General features: G+C 38.6%; 1 protein-coding gene across 12 annotated transcripts in view; it reads left to right on the top strand.

The window, feature by feature from the left end:
• Positions 1-15,660, top strand: part of PLCH1 (phospholipase C eta 1) — a 242,633-nt gene that overhangs the window by 58,370 nt on the left and 168,603 nt on the right. The window contains exon 1 of one of the 12 annotated variants that reach the window (XM_005669938.3): positions 170-4,206. The exons of the other annotated variants lie outside the window; for them this stretch is intronic. Within the exon in view, the coding sequence (XP_005669995.1) occupies positions 4,164-4,206 (43 nt within the window). The 5' untranslated portion in view covers positions 170-4,163. Of the gene's footprint in view, positions 1-169; positions 4,207-15,660 lie in introns of those variants that run through there. 12 annotated transcript variants of the gene reach the window in all.

Genomic DNA, 15,660 nt, shown 5'->3' with positions numbered 1-15,660 from the left:
TATTCCATTGTATGTATGTACCACATCTTCTTAATCCATTCATTTGTTGATGGACATTTAGGTTGTTTCCTTGTCTTGGCTATTGTAAGTAGCACTGAGATTGATGTAGAGGTGCATATATCTTTTTCAATGAAAGTTTTGTATGAATATATGCCAGCAATGGGATTGCTGGGTCATATGGTAGTTCTCTATTTAGTTTTCTGAGGTACCTCCATCCTGTTTTCCATAGTGGTTGTACCAATTTACATTCCCACCAGCAGTGAAGGAGGGCACCTTTTTCTTTACCCCCTCTCTAGAGTTTGTTATTTGTTGACTCTTTGTTCTAGCATATCTTGTCCGACTTGAATATGTTCCTTCCCTGTGTAACAGGGACCCTGGTATCTCCTTGCAGAAATTTCAGGAAGATTTAGAGAAGGGCATGTTAGTGTAGTGGTCTTTGGTGAATGGCAGCTTTTATAATCATTGACTCATGAAGTAATGTGGCCCCCACATTTGTGTCGGTGGTTTTACTAATTGGACTTGGAACTCTTGGGGCAGATACGTGCCAGGTTTTTGCCTTGAGTTGGTCTAGATTCAGAATTATGTGACTGGGGAGACTGAGGTGTGGGAAGAAGATAGCGTAGAACCTCTTCAGCATGAGACTTAATTAAATGATGTCATAGTGACCCAGTGATAGGAGTAGCTGTTCACTTAACTTCTAGCCACTGAGTACATATTTGTTCAGGCTCTGGGTGTTGGCCCTTGGCCTATGCTAGTTCATCTACTCTACCGAATACCTGTGGTGGGTTCTCTAGCCTTAAGAAGAAGGTATTTAGGCTCAGAGGCTTAGGGGTTCGATAATCTGGATTATCAGATTCTAAAAAATAAAAATGCAGGAAATATTGCATAGGGCAAACTTTTTTTTTTTTTTTAAGGTTAGACTTTATTGTATTACTCTGATTCTATTTTCATTTTCTGGGAATTGTTTTTTGTTTGTTTGTTTGCCACGCCCATGGCATGCGCAAGTTCCAGGGCTGGGGGTTGAACCCACACTACATCCTTAACCTCCTGAGCCACCAGGGAATTCCTGCATGGGACATACTTACACTAAAAAGTTACCTGTTACTTGAAATTCAGATTGAATTTGGTGCCCTGTTTTGTCTGGCCCATCTCCCCATAACTTTCCCAGGACCACTCAGTGAGAAAAGGAGAAAGCTGGATCTTGGACTTTCCCCCACCTGAGTTTGCAGTCCAGGTATTACCTGTTACTCTGTGATGTTTCTTTAAGAAATCATAACACAGATGTGAAAGTTGAGGAAAATGCCATTCGATGGGACTTAAAGTCCTTCACTCATTGTAAACTTAGAAGCTGAACTTAGAGACTTTTTTTTTTTTAAACCTGATTCATGAAAGGTAATGCCGGATTAGGTCTAATGATTAAAAATGGAGAAAGCAGTGATGGTTTATAAGATATTTACTATATACCAAGTACCATGATAGAACTAATCTGAAAGAACCCTGACCTTTTCAAACTAGGTTTTAGGTAAGAAGTCAAAGATTCTAAACTATCCAGTTGTTGAGGTGACCCATCAGAGGAAGCACCATTCTCCCCATCCCACCAAAGCCTGTTGGCCTAGACCTGACATTATACATGACCTTCTGCTGGGAGAATCTTGGGGGAGTAATCAGGGGTGATACATTATTCACCCAGTGCCTCTGCTGACCTTAGAATAGGTGTTTGTTTTATGACTTTTTTCGAATGGGCTGCATAGAAAGTAATTTGCTGCTGCTGAAGAATGGGATATTTAATAAAGGGAGGGTATGTCTGGGCTCTAAAAAGTCCGTGAGTGTTTCTCAAGGGTCAAATGCATATTTTGGGCCATGCCTGCTTTTTAAAAGCTCGCTATCTGCCCCGTGGACCTGCTGAGTGCTCATACTATGTGCCTAGTTTGGCCATTCAGGATAACCCCGAGGGCACTGCCCATTGCTGTGGTGTTGGGTCTATACCTGACCTGTATAACAGCTTTTCCAGGGAGCTTTGAGGGCAAGAGGGATGGAGAACTTTTTGGGAGGAAAAGACTCTGTGTAGGTGAGGAGGGTGAGGAACAGTTTTCCTGTTCCCCTTTTCTTAATCATCCCTTCTGATAGCATCATGTGACTGTGTTGGGGGATCTTGAAAGAAAAAAAAAAGGAGAGATTTCCAAGCCTGACTTGGGACCACTTTGCTTTCCATTTCTTTTCTGTATTGAGTAGGAAATGAGCCCAAATGTGCCTTTTACTTTTCAGGTAGCTTTTGTTCAGCAAGCTAAAAGAACTAGAAATCCATCGCTTTGTGCTAATTTTGTGCTATGGAAACAACATTATCTTTTTGTGTAAGATTATCAAGAAGTATTTATTAATCACTGGATTTATTTAACAGGAGTGAGTATTTCTAAGATATCTCAAAGTTTGGGGTGCCACTGTGTTCAAAATGCTGGTTAGTTCAATTTAAACAGTGCAATCCACTGCTTTTCTGGGTTGATGTAAAGGATTTCAAGACTAATTACAAAAACATAACATGTGAGTCTAAGCACTTTATAGGTATTAAAATTTTGCCATAACACTTTGAAGTGGGAATTATTATGCCTCTTATACAAATAAGGAAACCAAAGAGCAGAGAGTTTAAGTAACTTGCCCAAGGTCACACAGCTAGTTGGTGGCAGAATCGGGATTTGAGCCTAGGCAGATGGGCTCCTAAACTCTTAACTGCTATTGTGTATATATGCCCAATAAAGTCTTGCTGGCAGGATATTTTAAGTATGTGTACCTTCCCCCCACCTTTGAAATTCAAATTTCTTAAGCATATTTAAGAGTAAATAGTGGGGTTTGTACTCTGGCCAAGAGGTATGCCAACCAGGAGAAATATGAATGGGAAAGGGGGTAGAGCTTGGCGTCTTAGAGTAGAGGGTTGGGTTAGCTGTCTGGGTTGTGTGGTCCTGGTGGGAATAGAGTAAAGGGGTTGACACTGGTCTGAGAGGTGCAGGGAGTCTCGGGTCACAGCTGAAGCTAGGAAGAAGAAATGGTAAGCAGGGTCGCTATTAGGTAGAGAAATCCAGGAGTACAGGAGTTAATGTTCAGGATGGAGAGACCTAGCTACAAAGCTTACATGCAGGTCTATAGTCAATTAATTGCTTTTGAAATACCTACCTGTCTGTCTCTACCTGTCTCTATAAAGAAGTTGTTTAAAGCATGCAAATAGAGCTTTTGTATACTTGAGGGAGAATTGTCCTGTGATAACCTGCTGGTTCATTCACTAAAAACTGGCTTTTTCAGACCCATTCATGCTACTTACCTCACTCACAGGGATATGTTTTTTTACCTGAGAAGTAGCCCTCACTGCCCAATCGTCCCCCCCCCCCTTTTTTTTTTTTTTTACTATAACCTCATTCATTCTAAGTTGGAAACATTCCAGTCTCCTCTGTGATCATTGCTATGTTTGTGTGTGGAATCAGGACAAAAATCAAGGAAAAACTTCAACACTGTCAATATATATGTGCTTAAACCGACTGGCTCAGATACAGTGTAGAGGACCACATGTAGCTGATTTTTTTAGTGGATTGTTTTTGCCTCAAATGGGGTGATGTTTGCTTCCGTGAGTGTGTGTGTATGCTTCTGTGTGTCTCTGTGTGTGTGCATTCATTTTCTGCTTTCAGCCTGCGTCACTACCGTGGTAATCAGTGTTTCTCAATGGCCTCTGTAGGTGAGGAGGGTTTCTTTGATGGTTTAAAGACCTACACTTCCCAGACATTAAATGTGCATAATGCCTTGAGGGCTTTAAGCGCTGCACTAAGCATGCATGTCTCATACCCGAAGTAGCCACAGCGCCTGCATTCCCACAATAGCGGCAGCCCTGAGCAGATGCTTCCAGTGTTCTTATCTGGCTGTGCTTTTCACTTTGGGACAAAGTTCTATAATCATATCTCATGGATTTATTTTTTCCACACTGTAAAGCCTGAATGGTGAAGATCTCATCATGCCATAAAGGGCAGCATGAGTCAAGTTCTTGGGTCTGCCAAGGATTTCTTTACCTTTTTTTTTTTTTTTCCTTCCTTTTTCCTTTTTGGAGATGTGTATCAGGAAAAGGCTTTGCCTTTAGAGAGAAATTTTACTGCTCTTGCCAATAATGTGTAACAATATTAAATTTAATGGCAGACCTTGAAGTGTATAAAAACCTAAGTCCAGAAAAAGGTAAGAGTCATACTAATTTTAAGGTAAGTGTAATAATAGTCCTAGTAAAAGATGCTATACCTTTCTTATTTCATGTTTGGTTAAGTTAAAGATTTATTTGAGCTCTTGACATCATATTTGATATTATATTTCAGTATGAGATGAAAAGGTAAAAAGTATTTGATATCTCTTTTTTTTTTCTCGCCAATGTGTACTTTTATAATGGTAGAATTTGCATGCTGACAAATTGGAAGTGTATCACTGTAATAAAGTGGTCAGTGACAAAACCATTTGTGTTCTTAGGTTATAAGTCAAACAGGCTTAAAAATCTCATTTGTCTGATACTTACAAACAGTTTAAATTTAAACATTGCTCTGTCTTATTCAGTTTGAAAAATGATGGATAAATCTCTATTTTAACTTCCTACAATAATCTGGAAAGAATCATCCCCAATTTGTATCAGCTAAAGAAAGTCATGAATAGTGAAAATAATTAGCTTTTGAAAATGAAATGGCATAAGTATTCAGCATGGATAAAATGGAGGCAGAATCCATGTGTCATGTTCTCAGAGGCTATCTGTCAGCTCCCCTGCATGAAAGAAACATTTTAAAGTATGATTTAGGAGATGGGGAATTTGAAATAGATGGAGATTGTTTTGAATTATAAGAAATGTTCCTGTCTGGTCAGACAGAATAAATGACATGTCAAGAAATTCCTTCTAAACTTATCTTGAACCCAAAATTGGGCTGTTGTTTCAGATTATTCATGTACATCTACTCAAAGGTAACTTTATCGTGCCAGTGTTCCATCTGAGAGACTGTCTTGAGGTTGTTGCTAGTTGATGGTATCAGCTTCAATGTGCCACGTTCATGGTGCCAGCAAGGATGCTTGCTTTTTATGCAAAATATAAATTAAACCCCGGTTGAGGTTTCTGAGTATAGCTGAGTTTGCTAAGCCTTAGGAAGGAGCTTTTATACAGAAATCAGGTAGGATTTGGTTTTCCCAGGAAGCAGTTTGTTGGAAGGGTTTTCCATTTAGAGTTTTGTCTTTTCATGTGTTTAGAAACTTGTATGTATGCTGAATGTTGGAGCCAGTTGAATGGCATCCCATACTCTCAGAATTGTCTTGCTTTACACATCATGGAAGTAAGGGTAAAAATCACTCCCATTTCTTTTACCACATAAAGTAATCTTTAGGCTTAAAGTTAAAAGTAAGCTTTAACTCTTAACCCAATAGCAATTCGAATGAGTTTTTTAGTCCTATAAGCCATTAAAGTTGATGAATGTAGGGTGTCTTGTTTGAAGGTAGATGTAGTCACATACAGGTGGTCCTCCTAGAGTCTTTTTTTTTGAAATGAGCATATACTTCATATTTTACTTAATAGATTTTCAATTATTCATTTTAGTGATTTATTTTGCTGCTGAGTGAAAGATTTTCTTTACTGACTGTCCATCTTAATATTAAAATCATCCTAGTGGGTAGCACAACTTTTCAAGAATAAATCTTTCTTATGAATTCCAAATCAATATTAAGTGGATCCTCTTAAATTATACAGATCAGCTCTATTTCCAAGTGTGTGAAATTAATAGATTCTGAATTCTCATGAAATCTGAGTTGCATTATTAAACAGTAATGTAAGTAGAAGTGATTTCAATTTATGGAGATACAAACTTGAAAAATATTCATTCTGAGCCAGGAAGACAGAAGAGAAGAAACCTGAGTTTTGATGGTATATCCTTAGTCTTAAAACTGTTTATTAAGTGTAAAACTCAGGTTTGCTCCTATATTTTGTATTTATCCACATCCTCAGAAAATTATTATTATTTTTCTCATAGTTTAATCCAATGTGCTATAAACCTCCACATTAGAAGGCATTTTATTGATTATTAAAATAGCATTGAATATGTAAAGAATTTGATTTGCACTGTACAAACAGAAATCAGAGCAAGCTTCAGGCACATGTTTCAGGCAAGTGTTTTGTAATTTTGTCATGTCTAGGAACCCCAATTTCCTTTTTAGTAACAACAGATAACACTGCTTTCTTGCTTACTTCAAAAGATTGTTATGAAAATTACTGGTAAAATGTCTCTGAAAGCATTTGGGAGATGGGAAAGGACCACAGAAATGGAAAATGATATAGTTATGGAACTAAGGATAACACGTATTTTTTTTACTTTAGTTGAGAAGAATTTATATTTGTTCTGGAGTGCAAATCAAAAGCACTTTGACCTAGAACCTTGGTGCCATCTGCTACTAATTTTCCCCTTGGCTTAGTATAACCTACATGCCAGCAGTGTGCATGCTGGGTATGAAAGCCTTATGGAAGCGCTGATGTCAATGTAGGAGTGAGTCCTAGATTCCTAGAGCAGGAAGAAACCATAGCAATCTTTCTCTTTTTAAAGGAGGGGGGGAAAAAAAGAAAGAAAGAATATAGGCTGCATAATTTTCTCTAAGACATGGAGCAGATCTGTGGTTGGAATCAGGCCTTCCAGTTCCCAGATCGTGATGGCTGGACCCACTCTTTTCAAATATGCAGATTTTTGCTTTTAGCAGATGCTAAGCATTTAGATACTTGTGATTTCTCTCATCTTATGTCATTTGAATTCTTTGTGCAAGGCCATTTTTAAGGAGGGGAAAATTGAGTTTCTTGTGGAATTCCTAACTGCTTATAATTAATAACCAAATATATCAAATATGTACTTTCTATACAAGGTGCTAATGGGGATATGAAAATGAAAGTATTACCGTCTTTTCCAGTGATTTGCTAGTGCAAAGACAAGCTCATATCACTGCAATTACAGTACTATAATAGAGGAGCATTCCAATGGTACCTTGAGCATGGAGAAATCAGTAAAGGATTTCTGGAGGTAACATTTGCACCCAGCCTTGAAGGGTAAGAAGGATTATATCTCATGGATAGGCAGGTATTGAAGATGAAGTAGGCAAGGGCCAATAAAGACCTCATAATCCAGGTTAAGAAATTTGGGCATTATCCAAGAAAAACAAAGCAGATGGTTTTTAGCTGGGGAGAGATTTATCTGATTTACATTTCAGATCTCTCTGACACAGTTTAGAAAATGATGGCAGGGATAAGGCTAGAGCAAGGGAGACCGGAAGGCTGTTGCAGGAAACAGGTGAGAATACAAGGGTCTCAGCTCAAGTTTCCTAGCTTAGCTGTTCTTTCAGGAGAAAGCCCTGGGCTCTCAAGTCCATATTGTAGCCTCTCCCTCAAACTCACACTGGTTCTTCCTCCTCAGCTCAAGTTTCCTAGCTTAGCTGTTCTTTCAGGAGAAAGCCCTGGGCTCTCAAGTCCATATTGTAGCCTCTCCCTCAAACTCACACTGGTTCTTCCTCCTCAGCTCAAGTTTCCTAGCTTAGCTGTTCTTTCAGGAGAAAGCCCTGGGCTCTCAAGTCCATATTGTAGCCTCTCCCTCAAACTCACATTGGTTCTTCCTCCTCCTGTGTTTTGTATCCAGTCACTGTCTTGTAGTTGAACTAAACCAGCTACAAGCAGGTAATTACCTTATATTCCATTTAACATTTCTGCTCTAAGTTTGTGACCTCTTGTCCTTCAGACAGAATTGTGACTAATTCTTCTTTTATAGAGGACAACAACAACAACAAAATCATTTTCCCAAGAAGCCCAAAGAACCCCAACTCCACCATTTTTAGGTTGTAGGACATGGGTTTCAAATTGTCATGTTGCCAGGATAATCAGTCCAAATAAAACATCAGAGTGGGAAGGTTAGAGGCCATCTCTTGGTACTTGATTTTGTTTTTGTCAAAAAGGTCTATTTTCTCATTTAAGGAGAAGATGATGCTCATATGCTGTGTACCTTATTCTGTCCCACAGATCTATCATTCTATTTCTTGAACTATCAGTTAGGGCAAGTTCTCCATCATTATCCTTATTCAGAATTTTTTGGCAATATTTTTTTTTTGGCCACGCCCATGACATGTATAAGTTCTCCAGGTAAGGGGTTGAACCTGTGCTACAACAGTGACCCAAGGCACTGCAGTGACAACGCTAGATCCTTAACCTGCTGTGCCACAGGAGAACTCCTATTCAAAAAATGTTGGCACTTTTCATGTATTTTCTATTTCAGATGAATTTTTTCTTTTCTTTTTTTGTCTTTTTAGGGCCACACCCCAGGCATGTGGACATTCCCAGGCTAGGGGTCGATTTGGAGCTGTAGCTGCTGGCCTACATCACAGCCACAGCAATGCCAGATCCGAGCTGAGTCTGTGACCTACACCACAGCTCACAGCAACGCCAGATCCTTAACCCAGCGAGAGAGGCCAGAGATGGAACCTGTGTTACCAGTCGGATTCATTTGCGCTGAGCCATGATGGGAACACCCATATTTTAGGTGAATTTTAAAAATAGCCTGTCTAGTCTCAAAGGTAATTTTGTTGGGATTTTTGATTGGAATTGCCTTGCATTTATAGATTAACTGAGGAGAACCACCATTAAGACATTGAGTCCTCCCTTTCAGGAGCACACTAGAGCGTACCATATTTAGGTCTTCTTTTTTTTTTTTTTTTTTTGCCATTTTTGGGGCCACTCCCTCGGCATGTGGAGGTTCCTAGGCTAGGGGTCCAATCGGAGCTAAAGCTGCCAGCCTACACCACAGCCACAGCAAGGTGGGATCCGAGCTGCATCTGTGACCTACACCACAGCTCACAGCAACGCCGGATCGTTAACCCACTGAGCAAGGGCAGGGATCGAACCTGCAACCTCATGGTTCCTAGTTGGATTCGTTAACCACTGCATCATGACGGGAACTCCTAGTTCTTCTTTTATGTCAATGAGCTTGGAGTTTTCTTCGTGCAGATTTTCCAGTGTCTTTTTAGGTTTATTCTTGTGGTTTTAGTTGGTATGTGAATATATTTTTTTTTTCAGCCACATTTTCTTATTTTTTGGAAACAGTTAAAATGTAAACATAGTAGTATAGAAGAATTAGTGCAAAAAGTATAGTTCTCTCAGTCCTCTTCACCTCTGTCTAAATAAACTACTTTAACTCTTACTATCTTTTTTTGGTAGTTTTAATGTTACTTTCATATCTCTAAATGATGTACTTAAACTACTATTTTTTTCTTTTTTTTTTTGTCTTTTGAAAACCACACCCACAGCACATGGAAGTTCCCAGGCTAGGGATGGAATCAGCACTGCAGCTGCTGGTCTAACCACAACCATAGTAATGTGAGATCTGAGCTGCATCTGTGATCTACATCATAGCTCATGGCAATGCCAGATCCTTAACCCACTGAGCAAGGACAGGGATTGAACCTGCATCCTCATGGTTCCTAGTCAGGTTCGTTACCACTGAGCCACAACAGGAACTCCTACTTACTGATTTTTAATTTTCGATATTATCTATTAATTTTATTCTATGGCAGATGGGGAGTTAACTCACTCATACCACCCCTTGTGTCTTTCAGTTACCCCATTGCTTTCCTCTGTAACTTTAATACTTCACTTAAACTTTTGTGTTTCCTGATCTACCTGACAGAAATACTCGATTTGGTGATCACACCATTCCCTTTCATCAACTCTTTCTCTCAGTTATCCCTCCTAACTTTTCTCATATATAATAATTTTTCCATTCTTTTTCTGTATTCATAACTTTTCATTCCGTGTTTTGACAATAGGTTGATTTAAAAAGTTTATTATCATTAAGCAAAGTTTATATACTATGATTGCATACATTTGCATTATTTTGACTCTGTAAATAAATGTTCATCAGAACAGGTTAATTGTTTAATTCAGGAGATGGTATCTGAGGAAAAGGACAGATATTGGAGATTTCTATACCAGGTGATAGCATCAAATTCATTAGAGAAAACTGAGCACCTGATAATTTGACAACTAGCAATAATCATTGTAACTCAATGAGACAAGTATAATGATCTCCATTTTAGGGGTGAGGAATTTGAGGTACAGAAAAAGGAAAATAACTTCCCCTAGGTCATACTGTATTTACTAGAGCTGATACTTGAATCCTGTTGGCTAACTCTGGAGTCTGACTTGCCATCCTATTCCCTTTCTTAGATTATTATTTTCTTGGAGGTGATAAGATAACGTAGGCAGAAAGCAATCGATTGCCTTCTCTGTAAGTGGTTCTCTACTGTCTTTACACAGACATCTCAGTTTAACTTTTGCTTTCTGCAGTTGTCTTTCCCCAGCCACCAGGTTGGCTTGACATCCCCTTGAGTAAATGGACCTGCAAATGCTTTATTTCTGAGTAGGAGACAGAAAGAAGAATGTGTGGAAGATTGCATGGGGGTTGGGTTAGGGAAGCAGTGGAGTAAGAATGGTTAGGGTGTGACCAGATCACAGAGGGTTTTTGATACCCTCTCAAGGAGTTTGGGCTGGATCTAATGAAGAAGGGGAGAGGATGGTAAGCTTTGGAGTAAATGAGTGGTTAAAAGTGATATTTTATGAAACAAAAGTGCTATTTTAGGAAAAAATAGTGGTATTTAAGGAAAAAAGAAGTACTGTGAAGGATTGACTCAATAGCCAAAGATAAAGAGTCCTGTAGTCTACTTGAGAAATTGGTTCAGGCATATCAAGGCCATGAACCCTAGTCATTGAGGTTTTGATAGATGATCTGTTACTGTGTCTAATTACTTGTCAACAAAACAGAAGCTACCATGAGTGAGCTAGAGTTACTTTAGCTGTCTCTTTGAGAAAAGGTGAATGATTGTTTCTATTGATCTGTTTAAAGAATAAGTCATGGTGATAGATGTGTGTAACATAAGGTTTTCATCTAATCCAGTGACCTGTTGCTTCTCATTTTTCTTAAAAATCGATGTCAATATTGTCTGTCTTTTTTTACCCCCAGGAAGAGTTGTAAAAGATAAAATTTGAGAAAATACACAAGCAGTGGTTATGAGGCATCCCCTCTCAAATGTAGATATAAAATTGGGAGAAGAGATTAGAAGGGATGATGTAAAAGACAGCTCTAAAGGACAATTTTATTCCTTTTTCTCTTACAGTTTCTCTTTGCACATTTGCCCCTTTTTAAATTCTTTATTTTGAATGTCCAAAGTTATGCTCAATTTTTTTTTTAAATAAGCAATACTGATTTATATTAAGTACTAAGTAAGATGTCTCCTTGCCCTGTTCTCACTCCTCAGATATAACCGTGCTTGGTATTTTGGCATGTGGGTTGGCATCCTTCTAGGAGTGTGTGTTATGTGTGTGCACACATTACGGTCCCATCAGTGGGTAAGATTTCCTAGGGAGGAAACACTTTTTTTCTGTAAAAAAAAAAGTGGACTTAGTAACTAAATTCCTCTCATACAGCGAACCTTCTCCTGATACTGAGGTTTTGAGGTTAATTTCCATTGTCATTCTTTTTTTTTTTTTTTTTTTTTTTTTTTTTGCTTCTTAGTGCTGCACCTGCAGCACATGGAGCTTCCCAGGCTAGGGGTTGAATTGGAGCTGTAGCTGCTGGCCTACACCACAGCAATGTCAGATCCTTAACCCAATGGGTGAGGCCTGGGATGGAACCGGCATCCTCCTGGATCCTAGTTGGGTTTGTTAACTGCTGAGCCATGAAGGGAACTCCACATATTTGCATTTTTTTATTTACTCCTTTCTTTTCTTGGGTTCTCACTAACATTTGGAAAAATGAAAAGTTCAGAAAATAAACTGGGAAAATGAAAGGAAGCAGGCATGGGAAGCATAGTAAATGAGAAAACAAATTTTGGTGGTGGTGTTGGGGGAGAGAGAGGAATCATGTTTCCAATTTCTTATTTATCACTTAATTTTCATCTTAAAAATTTTTGGTTGGCCAGCCCTCTTCTTATTTGGTCATGGTGGGTGGTCATTCTGAACTTTATTTCTTCTTTGATCTCTATTTACTTTCTTTTTCTGCCTCAAATTTATGCCTTTCTTCCTCTGAAGAAATGGTGGATGGAAGCAAAATATGCATAGAGGAAAAATAAAATGGATGAAGAACGAAGACATCCCATTCTTCTTAGGCTTGCATTTCTTTTGCTACTCTGGGTACACTTTTGTTGGTTGTGATCTCTCCTCCACAATCTTCCTTTCTGTTTTTAAATGTCTGTGCCCTAGTTTTCTAATTTCATTTTGTTTCTTTTTTATAGAAATAAAATTTATGATATGCTTAATTTATAAAGCTGTACACAAGTCCACGAAGATAAGAATTAATGGCTCAGACATGCATTAGCTGTAAGGTCTTGGAGCAGTTACTTGCCCTTTGTTTTGGGCCAGGGAATCTTTCTAAGATGCTTTCTGTGATTTTTCTCATTCTAAAACTCAGAACTGTTAAGAACAAAAACAAAGCAACTCAAACATTGGCAGGCTTAGCAGAAGTCCTGGGGATCTTGGAGACCCACAAACTGATGCAAGTGCCAAAGTTGTTGACTGTTAGTACAAATAGTGTTAGCAGGCCATGACTACATTCTCTTCAGATTCAGTGGGTAAATATAGCCCTTATTTGAAAAGAGAGTTCAATTTTGGTCACCGTATTTTAAGAGGGTGGACATTGGGATATGAAAATGAATAGTAACAGAATGGAAAATGGGTTCCTTTAGGAACCTTTAAGATTGAGGGACTAAACACACTGTTTCTTGGTTGAACAATTCAGTTTTGCAATCCTGTGGTTTCTAACTATTGATTTATCTTTTCAAATTGTGTCCTTCGACTAATGTGTTTATGCCATCGTTTTCATGCTACTCCTTTATTCTGGCCTTCTGGATACAACTCTAAATTTATACTCCTTTCTTCAAGTTCTTTAATTTCTCATTTATTCAATACATAATTTATTTTCCTGGTTCATCTATTTGTATCTCCCCCCATTCTCACATACAGCCTGTTCTCTTTTTTTCATTATCATTCCTTTATTTCTTTGGATCCCCTAGTGAGATGTGAGGGACACCGGTGGCAGGGAGAGCACTGGAAGTTGGAGGATTTCTCCAGTGCTTTGGTATTGTGGGAATAAGGGGGTTTGGAATAAAATAGCAGCAGAAAACAACCAAATGTTCTAATGAGCAGCTTAGCTCTTTAGGTAATCACCTGAGTCAATTTCTCCGGCACTTGTTTTCCTCATAAAACAAATATGGATCCTTTGCATTTTGAAGAGTTATGAGGATTAATGAGATGACATGTGTAACAAGTCTTGCCCAGTGCTTGGTACCTAGGCCTTCAGGGAATATTGCATCCCTCCCCTAATAACACATGCTTGCTCATTTCAGTAGCTATGTTCTGTACACACCTCTCATCTGTGTCTCTTCCTTCTTTTCTCTTTGTGTTGACAACCTTTATCAGTTTCTATGTGTATTTTTTCTCACATTCTTGGGTACTTACCCTTCTACCTACCTTCAATATAGCCAAAACCAAAAATAAGTCAAGCACTGATAAAAATGTGCAATGAAAAACCAAGGAAGCAAAAAATTAAATTCCTAGTTGATTTTAATTAGCAAAATAGCTTTTTCTTTTGAAACAGATTACTCTCTCAGTTCTGATGGTCATAGCTCCCCTATACTGTGCAGTATCACTGAAGCAAAATTCCCTGGGAAGAATTAATATTTGGTCATTTGTGCTGATTTCTTTCATGCTGTCTCTCAAATCCAGATTAGCTCCTCTTATAGTCATGCAGACCAGTTATATAAATTAAGCATACTGTCACTTTAAAGATAACTAGGTAACTTCCAAATGCTATGTATTAGGATCTTGTAAAGATGAAATAGGATTTTTTAAAAACGACAAAGAGAACTAACAAATTATTTGTGTTTTCAAATATTAAATGAGAGTTTTTTTTTGGTCTAGCCTGATTGGCAAAGGATTACAAAAAAAAAATGTAGTGTCAGTAGAGGTGTGGGAAACTGGGCACTTTTATATATGGCTAGTGGGAATCTGAATTAGTGTTTCAAGAGGGCGGTTTGTCAGTATGTGAACCCTGTGGCTCAGTAGCTTCCAGAACTAGTCCTGTGAAAGTACTTGCACGTTTGCACAAAGATATATCTAGGAATACAAATAGGAATGTTTATTGCAGTAATTTTTTTGTAATAGCAAGAAAAAGGCAGTAACCTAAATGTACACTAGGAGATAGCTGATTTTTAAAAAATATCCTATCTACTTTGTGGGTCAATGCAGCTACTCACAGTGTTAAGATCTTTTGATATGAGAAGATTCCCATGGTTATATTAAATGGAAAATATTATATTCCTGTTTTTTCTTCATGCCTGAATGTAAGTGCATAAAAAAATGACAAATGGAGCTCAGAGGCTTATGCCTCAAAATTATAACACTAGTTATCTTTGACAATGGGATTATGTGTGATTTATTTTCTTCATCTCACTTCTTTATACATTTATAATTAACACATATTACATTTATAATCAGGAAAAAAAACCCTGTAAGAAACAAGTTATATAAAGAACAGTCTTCTGCTATCTCACAGCTCTGCTCTGATTATGCCAGGACTATCCTGAGATGCTTGAGACAGTCTCACTACCTCCAGCCTCTTTTCCTCTGGATGGGTGTGCTAACAGTACATCTCTTATTTTTTGCTGTCTCTTGTTCTCTCCAAGTCCTTTTCTTTAGGGTTGTGTACAAGTCATTTCCCAGGGTCTGTCTTTGCTGCCTCTCTTTCCACTGCTTTGTTAATTTACTATCTATTTAGAACAATTTATTCTTTTTGGGGGGAGGGGCACACCCATGATGTGTGGAAGTTCCTGGGCCAGGGATCTGATTCAAATTGCAGCAGTGACAATGCCAGATACTTAACCTGCTCTTCCATAAGGCAACTTCTAATTTGTCCTTTTATTTTTTTTTTTGTCGTCTTTTTGCCATTTCTTGGGCCGCTCCCTCGGCATATGAAGGTTCCCAGGCTAGGGGTTGAATCGGAGCTGTAGCCACCAGCCTACGCCACAGCCACAGCAACGTGGGATCTGAGCCGCGTCTGAAACGTACACCACAGCTCACGGCAACACTGGACCGTTAACCCACTGAGCAAGGTCAGGAGTCGAACCTGCAACCTCATGGTTCCTAGTCGGATTTCTTAACCACTGGAACTCCTAATTTGTCCTTTCTTGAAGGCACCCCTTGCTTATTCTGATATATCTCCTGTCTGAAATATCTCTTCTGCTTCATCATCCTGGTAAACACATCATTTACATCTCTTCCATAGTTGAGTGCCAACAACGCTGGACCTGGGCATAGGCTGTATTAGTTAAGGGAGTTGCTGTAACAGAGCTTTGTATTTTAGTGGCTTAAAGCAGGTTTCCTGTAACTTTCACAGTCTAATTAATTCAGAAGTTTCCATTTGGGTGGTTCTCTTCCAGGTGGTGATTCATGGGCTCAGGCACTTTCAAACTTGTGGTTCTGCTCTGTCAACATGTGACTTACAAGGTTACCCTTGGGGTGGCTCCTTTCCAGCCAATTGGAAGGGGTAAAGGAAATAGAGAATCACATGTAGGAGATTTTTATGAGGAAGTTTTAAG

This window comes from Sus scrofa, chromosome 13 (assembly GCF_000003025.6).
Source record: "Sus scrofa isolate TJ Tabasco breed Duroc chromosome 13, Sscrofa11.1, whole genome shotgun sequence".
Taxonomy (NCBI): Eukaryota; Metazoa; Chordata; class Mammalia; order Artiodactyla; family Suidae; genus Sus; species Sus scrofa.
The sequence above is the reverse complement of the archived record's forward strand: the minus strand, read 5'-3'. Positions and strand labels throughout refer to the sequence as shown.